At 40.0% G+C, this 19,126-nt stretch overlaps 1 protein-coding gene across 3 annotated transcripts in view; it reads right to left on the reverse strand.

The window, feature by feature from the left end:
* Positions 1 to 19,126, reverse strand: part of ADAMTS17 (ADAM metallopeptidase with thrombospondin type 1 motif 17) — a 165,291-nt gene that overhangs the window by 123,984 nt on the left and 22,181 nt on the right. For 2 of the 3 annotated variants that reach the window (XM_042876110.1, XM_042876109.1), the window contains exons 4-7: positions 17,967 to 18,139; positions 9,244 to 9,327; positions 8,516 to 8,673; positions 2,907 to 2,950 (exon numbers count right to left, since the gene is read on the reverse strand). In XM_042876110.1, the coding sequence (XP_042732044.1) occupies positions 2,907 to 2,950; positions 8,516 to 8,673; positions 9,244 to 9,327; positions 17,967 to 18,139 (459 nt within the window). The remainder of the gene's footprint in view (positions 1 to 2,906; positions 2,951 to 8,515; positions 8,674 to 9,243; positions 9,328 to 17,966; positions 18,140 to 19,126) is intronic. The other variant, XM_042876111.1, reaches the window with a different exon arrangement.

The following is a 19,126-nucleotide window of genomic DNA, read 5'->3' on the forward strand; positions in this document are numbered from 1 at the left end:
CAGGTTTTTCAGTATGGATCTTTTGAGCACAAATGAACACCTCTTATAAACCATTTAAATTTCATAATCCCACTTCCAAACAACAGCTGAGTCTCAATATTTCCACCAAGAATTCTGCTTGCATATTTCTCACAACATATAGAAAAAAAAAAAGAAATCAAAGCACTGTCCCCCATCCCCCCCAAATACTTACAATGCTTTAAATAGATTATTTGCACTAAAATTAGTCTAACAGTCTGTATATGACTAAGCAACATTAGATTGCTGACTCACATTTGCACTGTACATTTTATGTATATGCATCATACAGTTTTATACATGAACTATTTAAGCCATACAATCTCTTGTAGCTTTGCACTAAAATCCCCATTTCATAGAGGTAGACAGAAGCATTCCAAACATAAGTGACTTGCCAAATGTCACACAGAGCTCCAATGCCAGAGCTGAGAATAAAAATCAGTATTCTACAGTCCAGATTCTACACCTCATACAGAGCAGCAGCCTCAGTTTCCTAGTTTAGGAGATGGCCTGCTCACCAAGAAGGTACTTTTTCCTTTAAAAGGCAGCAGTGCATCACATTGCAATGGCCAGCTTTATCCATAAGAGGGTAAAAAAAACACACACATTTGGTGAGACAGTTCTTCACATACAAAGGGGAAGTGCAAGGTAAGGAATGAAAGCAAGTTGCAGTTCTTCAGAACTTTGCTGTAATCTCAGCATCATCTTCAAGACCAAATGCAATGTCACTCTTTGGAATGGCTTCTTGCTCTTGTAGGTACATTTGCTGATTTGGAAGTTAAAACACTGCTATACTGAAAGCAGAGTCAATGATCTCCATGCAAATCACAAATACGATTGATTCGGGGCAATTAGACATGTGGCCCTTGATTATCTGATACAATCTCACGGCTTTAGCACTTGTGTAAGAACTCAGAAACATGAACTCTTTTATGGATGTGAATCTCCAAAAATCCACCATTCTCCAATTTCATACCACACTACTGCATTCCTCCTTAACAAGAGAGCAGAAGAACTGTTATCTTCTTTCAGGCTCCAAACATAAGCGCTATTTCTCAAGGCAGCGACAGATGAAATATCAACATATAGTGTAACTTGGGTGGACTCCACTCAGACTGCAGGCCTACCAGAACAGTTCCTAGCTGTAAGAGTTTTGAAGAAACATTTCAAAATATGCAACACAGAGATAAGGGCCTCAGCAGGTAGTTGATGTGAGACAACTGCAGCAGCTCACCACCTTGGGCACAGGCAATAATGCTTGAAAATGGATGCCATCAAAATTTTTACTTAATTCAACAGTATTAAAAAAAATTAAGCAGGTATCTTATGATGAAAGACTTGATCTGGACACTGACTCTGGGATCAAACAACAAAAACAGCAGGGCATAGGAAATGCAGAAGTGAAGATGCTAGCACCAGAAGTAAAGAAAAGCAAGACAGAAGAGAGCAAAGAGACCAAACTGTTTTCCCTTATTGGAATATCCATCTTCTCAAAGTCTACAAAAAACTACAGCAGAAATAGCATCTAACAAGTTTAATCTTTATCACTCTGATCTTCCACTTTTTTCCACTAGAGCCATAGACTTCAGCACAAGAAAGTATTTGGGTAGTTTACAAACAGAAAAAAAAAAAGTCAAAAATATTTCCTTCGTCATGCTGTCTACATCATCCCCTGAACAGAGATCTTCAATATCACTGTCTTTAAAAATGGAAAAAGCCCTGACCTTGGTCAGCATATATCTTCCATCAGCTTTTCTTCTTCTTCATTTCCATATTATATCTTACCACAGGCATCTTCAGATGCAGACACAAAAAACCTTCCTCTGTAGTAGCAGAAGCGTGTTTTCAATTGGACAAAGAACAAATGCACTGTGAGAGATTCCCATTGGAAAATTTAAACATATAAACCCTGCTCACATTTAAAAAGAAAACGTATGCATTTTTCAGCTCTTTATTTCCTTCCACCTGATCAGACTCCAAAACACAGAGAGGGAAGGGTCTGCATTCTGAAATGCGACTTCTATAAGCAGCCCCAGAACTGCTGAGGATACCCCACATCCCTCATCACCTGCTGCTGTTAGTAGAGACTCCTGGTCTCCAAGTGCCTCTGCAAACGCTGAAGTTTAAGATCAGCTGAAAGTCAGGATCCACTCCAAGTTCACACAGTACGTGGGATAGCGGGCAGTTCGACTTTCAGACATGTTTAAAAAAATTAATGTAATCATTACAGAGAGGATGTTGAGTTATATTTCCACACACTGCTGCTACTGTCAAGATTAAAAAAAAAACACACCAGATGAACAGATACAGTGAAGATTACTGCTACCTAAGTAGAATAAATAAATAGATGGATCGTGGAGGATGTAAGGACTCTGTGAATCCAGGGCTTGGGTAAGATTAAAGGCAGTTAGGAAGCAGGCGGCGGAAAAGAAGATTTAACTTGGCTTTCCTACAATGAGGTATTCTTCTCCATGCCTATGTGCCAATTTGATCTGTGAGTGTTGCACAGGTTCTTACAGCTGCAAATACATTCATTAGTTAGCAAATTCTTCTCTGAGAAATGAGGTGAGGGAGCACTGGAAGGAACATTACAGACATACTAACAGACAATTTCTTAATCTCTAATTATCTAATGCTACATCTGCTCCAAAAACATAAGGTTACTTAAGATTACTTCCTAAACTCAGAGACCTCCAGTGCCTAGAAGGGTTAGCATTTAAAGGATTATCTATAGTTGGTACCCCGTACTAATCTGTATTTGCATCACAGAGGTATTCAGAATAGCAAACCCAGCATTATGTTAAATGATAGAATGAAAGACTGCCCCAAAAGCTCCTCTCAGCATACAGTTGGCTATCAAAATATTCTCCTCTATTTCTTTGACTTACCCACAGTGTCACAAGGCTCGTCTTTGTGTACGCAGAAATCTGTCCTAGAAAGCAAAACAGAACAAAAGTCAAATGTATCCTGTGCCTCCAGACTCCATGCTAGGAAAAAGCAGTGATGCATGATTTACATATCACAGGAGTAGAGGGATTTTGTTTTTTATTTAACTGCTGTGCAGTCTACACAATGACAACACAGACAGCAACACTGAGAGCTGCTACAAGATTACAAGTAATTATGTGAATCAGCTCCGTGTCTTACTATCTAATTTAATACTTCAGATTTTGCATGCAAAGAGTACTGCAATATCATATATGAGACTGTCTTTAGGAAGTCAGACTTCAGCACCTGGATTGATAATGAATGTCTCATTTTGAGAAGAGAACTGCATTATCAACAGTGGCAGGAAAGGACAAGTGGGGTCACTGCCTGGGAACACAGAACTGATCATCTACAGCCAGAAATTCTCAGTTCTTCTTTCACTGCAATACAGAAGGACAAGAGAGAAGCAGGACTAAACAGACAATGACAGATGTTGGTAGAGAAAAAAAGAATTTCAGGATTTCCCACACAACAGCCAGGTAAACAGGCTTCAGCTAAACACATTACTGTCAACTCTGCCATGTTATGGTTGGAATCCAACACAGGTTTAAAAGGACTTTATCTTCTCTCTGTTATCCCTCCACATCTCATCCAGTCTCCCTGAATCTCACTAAAGCAGGAAGATGCTACATATGACACTGGCATCCACATATCCTGACAGAGATCCACGGATCTTTGTTAAACAGAAGCAGGAAAAAAACCCTTGACGCTCACTGTTTAAGTAATACCACTTCAAGTGAGATTTTGTAATGAGAACCCTCATGAGAGCATAACAAGCATGGGAAGAGAAGTATTTTATAACTAAATTAATGGTTTGAATATATTTTAATAAGCAATTAGGCCTAAACATTTAGAAACTATCCTCAGACCTGCTCTGCAGCACCATCTGCTATGAAAAGGAACAGAAAAGCATCATGTACATTTCTGAAGTTCCTTAGCCCAAGGGAAGCCAAGAAACCATAATCTCTGTTGTGGCTTTCCTCACCCTAAGGGAAGGCTAGTGAGAGAATCACACTAGTACAGCTGGAATGCGTTGTTTGAAATGCTCAAGTCCAAGAAAGGATTTTGAATTCAAGAGTGTGGCAAAAAGAAGAATGGAGAAAGATTAGAAGTACTTCTTCCATGAATAAAAAGTATGAAATTGGGCTTTATAGGAAAAGGTATTTAAGGCTCAGGATTGTTGCTAACAAACCCAAAACCTTCACACCAAACTCTTTAGAAATGAGAAATCAGTTTGCCAGAGGCTTGGAAGAACAACTGTTACCACCTCTCGCAAAGCAGATATTGAAGTCTCAGAATGCTTCAATTAGGAAAAATGTAACAACTATCAACGTGTTAAAAAAATCAGATAGGAACAAAACAAAATTGGAAGCTACGACCATACACCAGCCCCAGCTTTCATTTTTCACTGCAGCCTTATTGTGTCTCGACACCTTGGCATTCCAGCCCTTCCAAAGAAGACTAATGACAGCCTCCTGACAGAGCTGGCAAAAGCACACCCGCTTGAGTTCCCAGGGCCAACTTGACAGAGGTTTATTTAAGGACTTATTATGTTATATAAACTGGTAAAGCAAACAGATGCTTTTCTTGTGACAACAGATAGCTGAACTATTAGTAAATGGCAAAAGGCCATTGCTAGAGAAGCTTCTCTCCTCAGGGGCTGGCTGGCTCTGCAAACAAAGCACAGCAAATTTTGCCCCTTGCACTCCATGATCTACACTGAAGGGTGTCTGGCACTTGTGGGCAGCTTCCTGAAGAAACTGCCACCATGCCATAAAACAAGGGTTTAAAAGTAATTCAGCACAAATTGCACACACTTGTAGAAAGGTAGAACAATCTTGTGTGTTAAGAGAGTGCTGTGATGCTGCCTGGTCAGAGTAGAACTTGAAATAGGTCAGCAAAAAGAACTGAACACAATTACCCAGCTCACTGCATGTGGGCTTGCAAGTATGAGATTTCCCAGCCCGTCCTATAAAGTTCAAGAGACACCATACTTCATTCTATTAAAAGGTTTTGCATGAAGATGCTATGCTTTAAATTACCTGGACTTATTAAGTTTTACCCTAAAACTCTGGCCAAACATAAAAACACGTTCAAATGAGCTCAGTGGATCTCAGCCTTTTTTTCAAAGACAAGATGCTGCCTAAATAAAATCTACACATTGAAATTCAAAAAGTCCTTTCCTGGAAAATCATGGGAGGGACTGCAGACCATACAGGCAGTAAGAAAGATCTGTCTCACCTGTGGATATGTTACAAGATGTTAGCAGGATGGTTTACATAGCTATATTGGAATAAAACTCACTCCAGGAGCTGCCATTCAAATCCAAGGCCAGATCTGACCTTATCACACCAAGTCTTGGATAATGTACTGAAATCACATGCTATGGCAATGAAGTAAATTTCCTCTCCACTTTTAGCCATTGGCTGAATCAAGTAGTGCATGTGTTCTGACTTCTTAGGGACCTTTGAAATTCTCAGTCATTATCACTTTTATCACAGAGTATGTTTTCATTAGCAAGATTAAACAATTCCTTTGAAAAAATGACAATAAGTGGGTTGTTTTATGCAATAAAGAGAGCCAGAAAAGAAGCTCAGAACTCCTCCTAAAGTCACTCTTCCATCTGGCTCACATGAACTGGAAAAAAATACCTAACTGTGCTAAGCTAAATTCTGCAATTCAAGTCCTTCCTGTAAGAAAGGAGGACAGTAGCTGAACTGTGCAGCATGAATGACAAGTATTCTGTTTAATAGTCAGTTATCAGCATCCTTCAAATGATATCTTTTAACCAGTTTAACCCTGATGGGTCACAAAGTTAAAGGATAGAGGAAATGGGAACAGGCAAAACCTTGCCAAAAAGAAAAAAAAAATTCACCCTAAATATATATTTAGTAGCACTATGTGCCCAGCTTCCTAAATGCATATGGAATTGCTTCACTTGCCCACTTAATGGGATGGTGAAGAGCTGAAGAAACGCAGAAGCAACAAGCAGGCTGCAAATGGAATAACTACAGCAGTTTATCAGAGAGAAACACAAGTCTTCGCTGAGTAACAGTTCTGAATTATGTTCTTATCAGTGCTGATTGATTCTCTGCTATGCTCCCTTATCACCTATACTCTAATGACTGACCTAAATGACCAAGAAGCTGGGAGATCAACAGAATATCTGAAGATTTTCTGAGGAATGCAAAGAATAGAAGATCAACAGAGGGAATGTGTTTTAAATGAAACATGCTTCTAGGGTCACTAAGATACTGATTCTGCAGAAAGAAACCATGCTGGTCAGCTGCCCATTAAAATATGAAGTGCATTACCTGTAAATGCCAGAGATTTGAATTTCTGTAAGTTCAAAATGAGAATTTGAACAACAAAAGTGTGATGATTCTAGACACCACTGCACTACATTCAAACCCTCAGAGATTTTTACCACTGTCTCCCTTACCTACTTAAGGCAGTGTACACCTTATTTCAGATAGAGTACTCCCCTTACCTGTAGCTTAAGGAGGTCATCTACTTCCACATACAATGAGTATATGGGGAAAACCAGTTACAAGTGAAGTTCCAAGAACCAAGCGTGCCATGGCGTTTCAAATGAACACAGCAAGACTGAAGAAAGTCCTCTGATTCCAGAGATCGAGCCCAGATAATCTATTCCTACTCTTAAAGCAGCTGCTGAAATTTCAGCTTCTGCTTTTTCTGGTTCTATTGCTTGTGCTGGACATGCTTTTGCTCCTGTACCCTTACTGGTCACTGTAGTCTGGAGAGGGTCAAGGGATACACACTGCCAAAGCCAAGAGTAGAAACCCTGACAAAGGAATCGGGCTGCTTGGCCAGAAGTCTTCCAAGAACACAGCATCCTCTTTGCAGCAGAAGCAGGGTGGAAGGATACAAGTGAACATTGGTGACCTATCAAACAGAGAAATGCTGCTCTTACACAGAACAATGTGCTCCTTGGCCTGAACTTTCTCACAAAATCTGAACCTAGCTTCTGACCCAACTGAACCTGTACTTTTCCAACTACTCCAATCACAAAAGCTACATATTTAATGAACCCAATGAGCATCTCTGCAATTCTTCCTCAAACGCCTGAGTTCAATTCATTTAACATGACATTATGCATTCAATTTGTAAGCTGCAGACAGAATGCACAGATGAAATGCTCCACTCATTCCCTTCATCCAGTGCTCAGAACACATCAGAAGAGATTCTGTATGCCTCACTTGTCATGCAGGACAACTCGATGCCCAGATGAGTTCAACAGAAATGTTAGTTATTTATTTAGGCTGTGATCCAATAAAGCATATTCTTAACTATAACCAGGATGTTCAGCCCAATGATTTCAAAGGAGCCACTCATCCTGCCTAAAATGCTAACTAGTTGCTTAGGTGCTTGGGTTGGGCTACAGTGAATATGATGGAGAGAAAAAGATCTGGGGAAATTGCACACATCTGTGAAGGTGCACTCGTCACAGCTTTGCTGGCCCCATGCCCTGCTTGCCAGCTATTTTACTGAACCACTACAATCCAGTGGACAGTTTGCAACGTGACTGTTAACACAAAAGACAATTGCAGTCAAAACAGCAGCTTATGCAAAAGCACGCATTTCTAGTTACAATGTTGGCAGGGGAAAAAAAGGTAGCACAGGTGAGGAATATCTAAGTGCAGTACAAACATTTCCTGTCTCAATCTAGGGAAGAGGAAGGTAGGAAGTAGTGTCTTTCAAGCAATAAAGAAGCCATCTTACACTACATTTTTGTGCTCACTTTAATTATTCAGTAGTAATTTCTGAAACAATGCATTCTTAAGTTTAAAGTACACAGTTTACACAACCAGATACATGCCTGAAATAAATGCAGCAGGTTTTAAACACACAGACAAATTAAGAATGACTGACTTGAGGATTGACAGAGGGGGGGATGTTAAAGTGGTTATTTCCTAAGGCAAAGAGAAAATTAATTTAGCTTCTGGTATTCATTTCTCTCTTTCTTTAGGAGACAGCTCCCTCACCATCTCCTTCCTACCAACACACTGTCTGCTCCAGAGGTACCAACTATTTCTCCTCTCAGAGTGCTTAATATGCATACCTAATCAAATTTAAGGTGCTTGTTCTTACCCACATTCTCAACTTGGCAGCTTCTTTCTTGTAGGACGAAGACTGGTGTCTTCCTAAACCTCACCTCTTTTCGACTTCTACCACCTGATCTAAGAAAAAGGTATCACCCTTTTTCTATCACCCTTTTTCTACAGGGTTCTACAGACATGTCTTGATAGCATGTCATAGTCAGGATACAGTTAAGACAACTGTGATAAAGCTTTTGCACAGTAGTGTTAAGTACACAAAAACAAAACACTTCACCTGAAGCATCTGAGCCCTCCAAACAGCACATAGGCAGCAAACATATCATCATCAATGGATCTTTTTCTTGGATAAACTGCTGAACCAGATGATCCCAGCACAGACTATGGGCCAGTATTGCTTAAGGAAACCAATAAACCTAGCCTCATTATACCTGGTTACAAAAACTGCAGCATCCACAGGAGGGGTGTCATCCCTCGCACCAGGAACCTGGTTGTTACCAAGGTATTTTGCTCCACCATATTCTTCATTTTGCCAGTGACAAAAGCTCTCCAGAGACCTCTCTCCATGATGCCCAATAGATAACTTGGCCTTTTGTATAGAAAGGGATACAAAAGAACAGATATTCATCACAGTGTTTACAAAATCATTATACCTCTGATAAAAAAAAGAAAACACCAAACAACTGAGGATCAAATACACAAACATTAGAAAATGAAAAAGCATGAAACCAACTTCACCTGAGAGGGTGAAGTAGGAGCTTCATAATCCACATTGACCTCTGCCATTTGATATACAGAACAAATTCCATCAGCCGGCAGCAGTCACAAGCTTCAAAGCCTCCTAAATCTGGCATTTTTATTTTTGATCCCAGAGCCATATAGTTTTTCTAACAATTAACTCCTGAGATTGTCTCACAACTATAAGCAAAGATTTTTCAGAAAGGCTACATAAGAGGACTGCAGTTCCTCCCACTTCTGTGGCCCCTTGTACTTCCATCTGTAACACTACCTGGCGTAGCAGGGCACACATTAGTTACGTTTTGTGATCCTGTGGCCAAACACCCCATACTTCTCACCCACACAGGACACAGATCCTGCTCTGCCTGTAAAACTAGAGTAGTACAGTTATAGCAGAGGGTAAAAATGAATCAGAACTCACAGGTCGACTGCGAAGTAGGACTAGTTTTGTCACTCGAATGCTGACTTTAATTCCAAGGCTCTGATGTTGAAACATGTTGTACACCTGTTAAAGTGCAAAGAAAACATCTACAGTACATCAGTAACAATGTCAAGATGTAGTAGCAGTTAAAAGCACTATGACTGAAGTTAGACAGTTCTTCACAATCCTGACCCAAACTCAAACCAAATGGGTTGTGCCACTACAATAAAGAATTTTAAGAGCTACTGTATTGCCACTCTAACAGTTCCACACGCTATAGTGTAGCTTACAAAAATACATTTGTTCCTTCTATACAGCATTTGGCTTCATCAACTGACCAGCTTGTAACAGACTAATCTGAGTGAGATTCAGCATTCAAGGACAGAAACATTAGAAAACAAAAAAAATTGATGAAGAACCCATAATCTAGTTGAAAAAAGAAAGATACCTTTAATTGAACTGGATGAGAGAGAACAGAATTGCTGAGTAATGAAGTAAAGATATATTTCAAAGGAACTCTAAACATAAAGTCTCAAGAACATTATGAAGCACCCAACTAACATGGATCTTTAGCATTGAAATATCAGAGATATCTGAATACAAGATGAAATAATGGTGTGTTTTAGACTTCAGGAAATAGAATGGAAAAGCAATTTCCCTCTGTTATTTTCATATCTTACATAAGAAGAGAATAGTAATAAGGCAGCACATAATGACACAAGCCTCAGGAAATACAAAAATAGCACCGGAAACTACCTTACTACTTTCTCCAGATTTTGCATTCCAGCTCAGATACTTCATGCCATTTCTATAGATTAGAACATAAGATGATGCCAGAAATTTATTTCACTATTTCTTTGTGTACAAATCATTGATCACATTGTATCAAAAAAGAAAAAGATGAATGACAGGTTCATTTTAAAAAGGTTTAAAATATCCCATAATAACTTTTGGATGAACACTGCATTCCCTTCTCAATCAATCAATCGATCAAATCAAGACCACTGAAGAGAGCCTAAGCAGAGGCTACAGGACTTAGCCCCAGGTAAGTTGCATTTCCCACTCGTGTCTCATTTGCCTAGAAATGTCACAAAGGCCCAGTGAACTTCCTACAAAACACTCAAGATGTGAACATATTTTGGATATTATGTTTTCAACACTTGGTATTTTTCCTATTTGTGCAAATACTCAGGAATGCGTTCAGTGTAAGAGAGTTCTTAAGCACTTTAGTGTTTGGAATGGGATTTAATCACACTCTTAAATGTTTCCTATAATTTAGGCACAGATTTCAAAACAGACGCTGCTCACTATTTGACCCACTGACCTTCAGCATGAGCACAGTGAGCCATTTATCTGCCCTGCGGTTGGTATACAAACGCACAAAGTGCTGGTACTATTTACTTACCTCAGGGGTATGTGGGTAGAGAAGCTGAGGCCTCTCACTACTGACTCGAGGAGAGTTGGGTAGGGGGGTGTAAACTTCGTGCTTGCAGAGAAGGGCTCTGACAGTTGGCCTATCTGTAAATGGAGGGTTGGCCATTCAGTTGAGTGAGTCAATGGGGCACTGAGGTGATCAAGTCAGTCTCTCACGCACCACTAGAGAGGCTAATGAATATTTGCCATGATCCTGTGATGGATGCTTTTGATTTGTCTAGCTCACTCGCTGCTTGCTCTGAGCATCCTTTAAAGTTTCTAGCCATAAAATAGCAGTATAGCAGATAAGAACTTATCAGTAAACATAATGGATTATGAGCTTTCCATCAAAATAGACAAGCTGCCTGCCTCTAGACCCTGCACAGATAGATCCAAACACCACTGACTTCAAAAGGTAGTTTTCACTGACAGAACCTGCATCGTGTAACCCAGTTGCTGGAAAATGTATCTTGTCATTTCCAAAGTTGTCAGTCCCTCATTCTTCTCTCTTCTCCATCTAAAGGTTAATTTAATTCTATTTGTATTTGCATCTACCAGCGATTGGAGAAGCACTGGACACAATTGGCAATAGCACAAAAATGGATACTAAACAAAAAAGTCACTTTCTATGCAAAAGAGGCTTTTGTCGGCATGTTTATTCAAGATTTACATGCTGGTTTTCTTAAATGGATGCCAAAGAAGCCCTGTAGTCATGGTGGTATTTGTTATGCAGCAGGAACAATCATCTTTTACTCTATTAAGAGATTCTGGTAGAAGTGGCTGTTCTACTTCAGTACAACCAAAGCATTTAAACATTGTGCCACCTAGGGAGGAGATATAGCCTTTCTTATCAGAAGTCTGGCAGCAAGTTCCTTTATTCCCCTACTCTAAATGCCTCAGAGGCTGAACAAGACCTTTCAATCCATGGGCTTCGACTGGATTAAAAGGGAGAGACAGAAGTTTGTTTTAGTGCAGTAAGACCAGTTCCTATATGCTTTTAATCAGTACTTTAATGCACGTACAGATAAATATACTGCAAATTGCCTAACGTACAGTGCTGAGCTTAAAACCTTTGATAGTGACAGATTGCTCATTATCACTGAAGAATAAATTTGGGTGTATTGGCAAGAAGGGTTTATTCCCCAACACATTAACCTAACAAATAAAAACCTAAACTGTCTCAAAGCATTGTGTTTAAGTCTAGAAGGAACCTCACTGAGAAAGCGACCAGTCCTTAAATGACTTGACAAAGAAGTACAAGACTAAGTTCAGTACAGGTGAATCACTGACATTTTGGCTGCACATTGACAACATCAAATCAGACTGTTCAAGGTAGGTTGTGACCATTATTATGGAGCCCAAGAGTCCATTTGAAATAAAAATTCATAGGTCTTTCCTGCTTGAAATCAGACCCCATCGTGGCAATGACCACCTTCTGTCCTTCTCCTCTAGCCTACAAGAAAATCATTCAACAGGTTAAAGTCTGTTCACACAAAGCAACCAACTGGCTGCCATCAGCACATGAGCTAACAGGACCATGTGAGACGGCTGAGATAATCGGTACCAGGGGAGGAGGAATGGCATTTCCCAGTGCAGATGTTCTCAAGATTTATTGCTGCACAAACAGCATGAATTTATAGAGACTGACTCATAGACTCCTCCCTTCCCACTTGCAATACCATGGGCCACCCTTCCCCAAGCTTGCAAATGCATTATCACATCCTTGTGGCCATGGGAAAATAAAGAGTATTTGGGGTATTTTAGAACCTTTTAATTAAATGAGACAGCTGGAAACAGAAGTCAGCTGCATGAAACCCACTAACAGTTTGCTAAACTCTGCCTTGGAACAAAATCCAAAAGTTACTGGTTTAGGTTACCACTGCAGCACCAGAGAGCAGTTCAGCTGGAACAGAAAGTTCTTGCTCACTGGACTGAAGGATGTGATGAAAAACTGTCAATGCAGCTGAAACAGTCACGAGCACCAGTTACCCTGTTGAATGTAAACCATTAGTATAACTTCCATTCTACAAAGCCCAGATAAAGTACTTTGTAAACAGGCACGGTAGAGTCTTAGAAAAATAGAACAATGGAAGAAGAGTTGCAGCAGAAAAAGAGTAAAGCTTATCTGACATCTCCCTTTGTACATATTTCCCTGACACAGCCCTAATGCAAAGAATGCCCTAGAGAAAAGAATGAAGCCCAAATCATCTTTCTTCTCCTCCTCCTTCTCCATTCTGCATTCCTCCTGCCCTTCTTTCTCTTTATAGTTTTGACATCGGCAGAACAGAATAAATGCAGTTTTAGCACAAGCAGTTCAGACCTGCCCCAGCACGCACAAAGTGCGACCCAGACATGAGGAATTGGGCTAAGAGAGGAACTAAACTACATTAGTATAATTTTTTTTTTTTTTAAATTCTCAAGAGCTTCCTCTGCAGGTGGATGGTAGGAGGGAGACGCATGTGTTTCAGTCAGATGTTCAGCACAACAACCCTGAGGGTGAATTGCCTTTTTTTCTTTTATTCAATTCCCCCACCACATTCTTCTTCCTTTTCCTCTACCTCCCCCCGCCACCCTCAAACCTTGCATTCAAGCTCCAGCCTTCCCATTCCATTGGCTGCTGGAAGATATTTGGACAGTAGGAGCATTGGTTGTGTTACTGAAGCTGTCTTTTAATTGTTTTGAAAAGCACTATAGGATTTCTAACATCTACCTGAACCCAAGATTTCAAATTTCCCTATTAAACATTATAAAGAAGGGCACGTTCATTTTCTTTATAAGATACAGTTTATTTATTTATTTATTTTTTTAATCCTGGGACTGCTGCAGAGAAATTTGTAGAAAGTGATCAAATATCCATACCTTATTCCCTTACTTTCCATTCCAATCATGAAAATTCTAGATCAGAACAAGAGAGCTGATTATCAGCAGCAGCTCTTTTACGTGCCAGCCCCCAGGAGCATAGAGATGTAAATCTATCAATACATGCATGATAAAAATGTTTTTTATCTTCTTGTAACTTCAACGTAGAAAAATCTCTCAAAGGGAAAATCTAAGATGAAAAACAAGATGTGGAATCTTAAAGAAGGCTTCAGAGAGTAAAGCAGTGTTATTCCTCAAGAATAACATAAAAACTTTCCCTCTTAATTGCATCCACAAGATCACTAACCTCAAGTTACTGCTTGCTTCTGCAGAGGGCTTTCACACTAATCACACAGCTTAGAAACAGCTGCAGGAAAACCTAACACATAGTCAAGTATAGCAACTTATCCTTGCATCCCTGGGTGCTCTGCTCTCTCAGAAAAAGGCACGTTCAGTTATTCCCAAGCTCCAAAAATGCACTTTTATCTAAGAATCCCAAGGCCAAAGAAAGCAACTATTAAATTACTATGCCAAAGACTCTATTTGTGAAGACCTGCCACAGTAGAGGCCAGTATACCTGTCTAAGAGGACAGAGAATCTCCTTCTAGCCTTATCGGCCACTTCTCACAGACAAAAAAGAAAAACACAAAAGCAGAAAACTGCAAGAAAACTGCACATTTAACCTTTCAGAACCTGCTCCAAAAACACAGTTCTGTGAGCAGATTCAGAGAAACAGGAGAGAGACAATGCACTGACATCCCCCAGCTGTAAGCAGAGAAGCCTCAAGTTCAGTTCCCACTCATACACGACAGAGTACTTCAGAGCAAAATCCTTCTGTCATCTGGGAAAAGCTGTCATACAGCTTCAAATATTAGCTTATTAAATGGAAGGGCTTGCATCTCAACAATGACATTCAGAAATAACAAGTAAGCATAATGTGAATCTATTCTCTATTCAGGGGGGATGGTCAGAACCGCAGAGCATCATTAAATAACACATCACCATTTCTTCCATGAAGCTCCACCTGCTATTTCTGGATTGCAGAAGAGTTTTGCTTTTTTTCCCTTAGGAATTTCTTCCCACATCTCCCCCACACCCCAGATTTTCATTCACCAAAGGAGCAATAAAACACTATTTTGTAATTTTTCGTAGTTTTCTCTTTCAGAAATTCTTGTAACATAAATAGATATTAAATACTTGAAGGCAGATCACTTTGCTTGAAACGTCTATAAATATAAAATGCATTAATAAGACCTCTTAATGCTTGTTTTGTGGTTTGACAGTAAATGTAATGGCTTATAGAGAGGAGTTAATATACCCCTGACCAGTAACGTTCTGTTTGCTTAAATGCAAGCCTTCAAGCCAAAATTAACATTCTGGTTTCTTTTAGAGGCAGCCCGCCATCCTGCAGCATAGCTGAATAAGCATTGCCTAATATCATGGGGCAAATCCTGTCCCCCAGCTAAAGTGTCACAGAAGGCTGACAGAAATCTATTGAGGCAGGCAGCAAGCAGAGGTCCCCAGCAGCCTGGCCTTTGCTGCATGGTTACAGAGAGCACAACTGACACTGTATCAAAGAAATCAGGAGGATTTTCCCAAAGAAACACAGTTGTCACGTCCCTTGAACAGTGATTTTATAAACAAGGAGCTGACACGCACAGATCTGTCATGTCTAGTTTGAGCACTACCCAAAGAGCGTGCCTGAAAGATCAGCTAAGGCTTAGCTGAGCCACATCTCTCTTCCTAAAATACATTTTCTAAATTATTCTTCAGCCCCTTTTGATAGTGTGAAGATCTGCTTTCATTATGGCAAATGGAATGCTAAAATTCTCTTTGATTTCCTCAAATTCCACCTTGTTTTATAGCATCATAAAAAGGATTCATGCAATTACGTGATCTACGTGTTTGCCAATTATTATTCCTCAGTATCTTCTGAGCTTTCTGTCCTTTCTCAACCACTTTCCTCAGGAAGGAGGAGCCCTGAAAGGTACTGAGCTTCTACAAGTGTGGGAAAGCAGGTGGGCAGACAGAGATGAAGGACACTGTCAGTGCCTCTATGAAGGCTGAGAAGCTAGAACAAATTCAAATCCTACCAGCCATCAGAAGAACCACACGGATGAACCCCCAGGAGCAGTGACTTAACAGTGGGAAGCATTTCAGCTGGACTTTGCACCTTAGGAGATATCAAATAAATGTATCCTCAGCCAATACTTTTCATCCATGTGCACTCTCTGATGTCTAATAAATGGCTGAGCTCACACTAAAGCATCAAAACCTAGCTTACAAGTCTATCAGCTAAATCCATTAGAAATTAAGCTTCAGCAGTTGTTCAGAAAACAGGCCTAGAGGTTCCAACCCATCAGCACATCCCCATATGCAAAGTCATACCTAGCAAGAGCAAGCTGATGTTGCTGAGATGTACTACAGGACTTCTCAGGCTGGACAGAGAGCAGCATTTGTGGCCAATTCTAGTTTAGGACTTGGCCTCTCAGTGTCCTTAAATGTAACGATTTTGAGAGAAAGGCAAAAATACATGGAAGACAGAGATACATTAACACCTACACTGAAAGAATGGATCTTTAGGTATTAGAACAATCAAGACATGATTAGGCTTAAGATTTAAGAGCTCTCACAGCCACAAGGATCTGAGTCCCGGCAGAACTGGCAGGCACAATGGCAATGGTTTATTAGCACAATGACAAAACATTGAAGAGCCAAATTCATTGCCCTGGGTTCCCAGTGCAAACAAAAGATATTCACCCACCCCTGAGGAGGTCCCAACATCTGACACATGCATTACATCTAAGTGTGCATCAGGCTACAAAGCGACTTAAGAAGCTGATTTGTTCAGAGATGAACTTACATCTGGTCAGCTCACTGCAAAGCTAATATGTGAATTTAGAAGTGTGGAAAACGAAGACACTGAGAAGAATAAGGCTCTCGTGCCCCTAGCAATTACATCCTTAAACACAGGAAAGCCAGCAGAACCTGAAAGGATGGTCACAAGAATGCATTTGCTGAAAGAAGACATTTCCTACAAACCAATCCAACTAAATCGAGGAACGCAATGATGTCCTATCAAGTGACTACTGTCACAGCATGCCAAATGGCAAAATAAAAGGTAGAGGAAGGGACAGAGAAGCAGCTCATTAATGGAAAAGACTAGTTAGAAATAAAATACTTGCTTAATCAGTGAAGTATTTCACTACAGGAGGGCTCCCTCACACCAGTGCTTGGTGAAGAAATAAGACCTCTCAAAAAGCTCTGCTGTCCCCTGGCTGGGCTAGGCACTGAGCAGCTGTCATTCATCTCTTCATTTGGAAGCATGATCAGTCAATTACTGTTAAGAGCTGGGTTTGTTGTTTTGTTTTTTTTTTTTCCCCAAGCCAATTTACTGCTCATGAACAGCAACAGAGCTGTAGTCAGGAGAATGAACTGTGCCTGGATTTTACAATAGCATGGGCACAGGCATACAAACTTCCTTCAAGATTTCCTTGAGCAAGTGCCTCTGGAAGGACCCCTGCTGTCTCTAAGCAGAGTTTTCAGCATCCACATCTAATTTGGCAGTTATCTTTTTATTGCCACTGCCAACAAGTGAGTGAGCAAGCATCCACTGTGAGAGATTTTGTGTTTCCTTGTTAGCTGAGGGTGAGTACTTCTAGGACAGCTAACAAATTAACACCCACACTGCATATGTGCTCAGAACTTGAAAAACTCTTGCCACTTGTGGGAGATTTCCTGCAGAATTCCTAAAATTATTCTAAAGCTCAACTCCACAGACTACTCAGAAGCACAAGCAGAAACACTTCATGCTTCAAAAGTAATCCAGGGGTAAAGGAGAATGGAATCAGCTGAAATTCCTATTGGCTGGTATTGAGTTTGACATGTTTTTTTTTTTTTTTTACATGTCAAGGAAGGCAGCATTTTTATTATGTAAAAATCTGGGCTAGGTACCGTCCCTAAAAGACTTCAAGTCAAGCTAGTTCATCTGCTGTAAATCAATACAAATCTCTTGTCATCAGTAACAATTTGACTGCCTCTTACAACAAACACACACTGGGAAATATAATCTTTAGAAAATGATGATAATAATAAAGAAAATAAGAGACATGTCAGGTGAGACCATTTATCTATTCTGGGAACTTCCCTTCCAAGGTAAACTACAGGAGTACAAAAATATGGCAGAACACACCACTCCTGAATAACCATGGAATGCTTCCCAAATGAAAAATCGCAAGGTCAGTTTCAGAACAGCTTTCGTATTGTAATGTCATTGGAATCACACAGATGAGGGAGAAGTGAGATGTAACATGAGAAAAATAAAACCCTTCCTCATACCTCAAAGTCAAAACAGTTGCCCAGTACAGTCGCCAAGAAAGCCAGCTTTAACCTACCCTAGATAAAATCCATTTACTCCTGCTGCTTCTTTTGACAATAAAGTGCATACTCACCATATTCATAACTGTGAGGATGAATCTTTGGGCAGCCTCTGCACCGTGGTATTGGACCATATCAGCATCTGCCACCACCAAAGTTTCTACCGTGTACTCATTGGTAAGCCGAATGGCGTTTCTTCTCTCCCTCCAGTCACTGGTTGATTTCATCTTCTTTTGCCTCTTCTTTTCTAAAAGAAAAAAATCTATCAGGGAATTCTATAGCTGGCAAGTCACAGTAAAATGTTTATGTTCTTTTCAGCAAACAGGCTTAAGGAAATTCAGATTTCAATGACATTTAATTAAAAAGTTATTTGCAGATTAAAATAAGCAACTTACACGCTCTGCTGCATGTGCTTTTTTATTTGTGAGTAGATCTATATGAAATCACTAGATTTCATGAAAACATGAAAGAGGATGGAAAAAAAATTCAAAACAGGAAAGAATTAGCTGTAATTCAAACCAAGAAGTCAGGCACTTCAAAAATTTCAGAGATTGGAAGTCCTGCTTGTGAAAAAAAACAACATTCCACAACAATGTAATTCCACTACAAGCTCTAAGAAATGAAAAGTCCACTGAAGAAAACTTCAGGATAGGAGAGTCTATTGTGGGATACAACACACTGCAGAATTTGCAGGCTGTTCTAAGCCAAGGAAGTTGTAAAATATTCCTGGAGCCAGTATTTCAATCAGCTTCATTCTAACTTGCTACCAGCGTTACTATAGCAATTTAACAGAACACAGAGTATGACAATTTCACAGAACAGAGAGTATGACAAAGATGACGCTCTAATCACTTTTTTTTTTTCCTTTAAATTCAGATTGTTTTGGTACACATGTTATTGGCCAACTGCAGAAGTCTCTGGATAAAACCCAGAAGTGCAGAGGGTCAGGCTAGATAAGACCGTTTCAAGCTTTCTTTGCTCATTTGTTGCTATTGGCATGAGCACCAGCACCAGCAGCTGCAGTCATTGGCCACCTACGTGCAGAGAGCTCACGTGCCTCTTTATTGTGGCACAAATACCAAAAGCAGGGAACCTCTAAACGAGATGATCCTTACTGGTCTTAAGTTATAAGAATCTGTAAGTATGACCCACGCTGAGGACTGCAAAATAAAGCATTAGGTCATCTACTGCTAACACAAAAATTAAAGCACATCAGTTAGGTTAAACCTCCTCT

The sequence above is a fragment of the Lagopus leucura genome, unplaced genomic scaffold, assembly GCF_019238085.1.
Source record: "Lagopus leucura isolate 7727_CA_CO unplaced genomic scaffold, USGS_WTPT01 Super-Scaffold_100015, whole genome shotgun sequence".
NCBI classification, from domain to species: domain Eukaryota; kingdom Metazoa; phylum Chordata; class Aves; order Galliformes; family Phasianidae; genus Lagopus; species Lagopus leucura.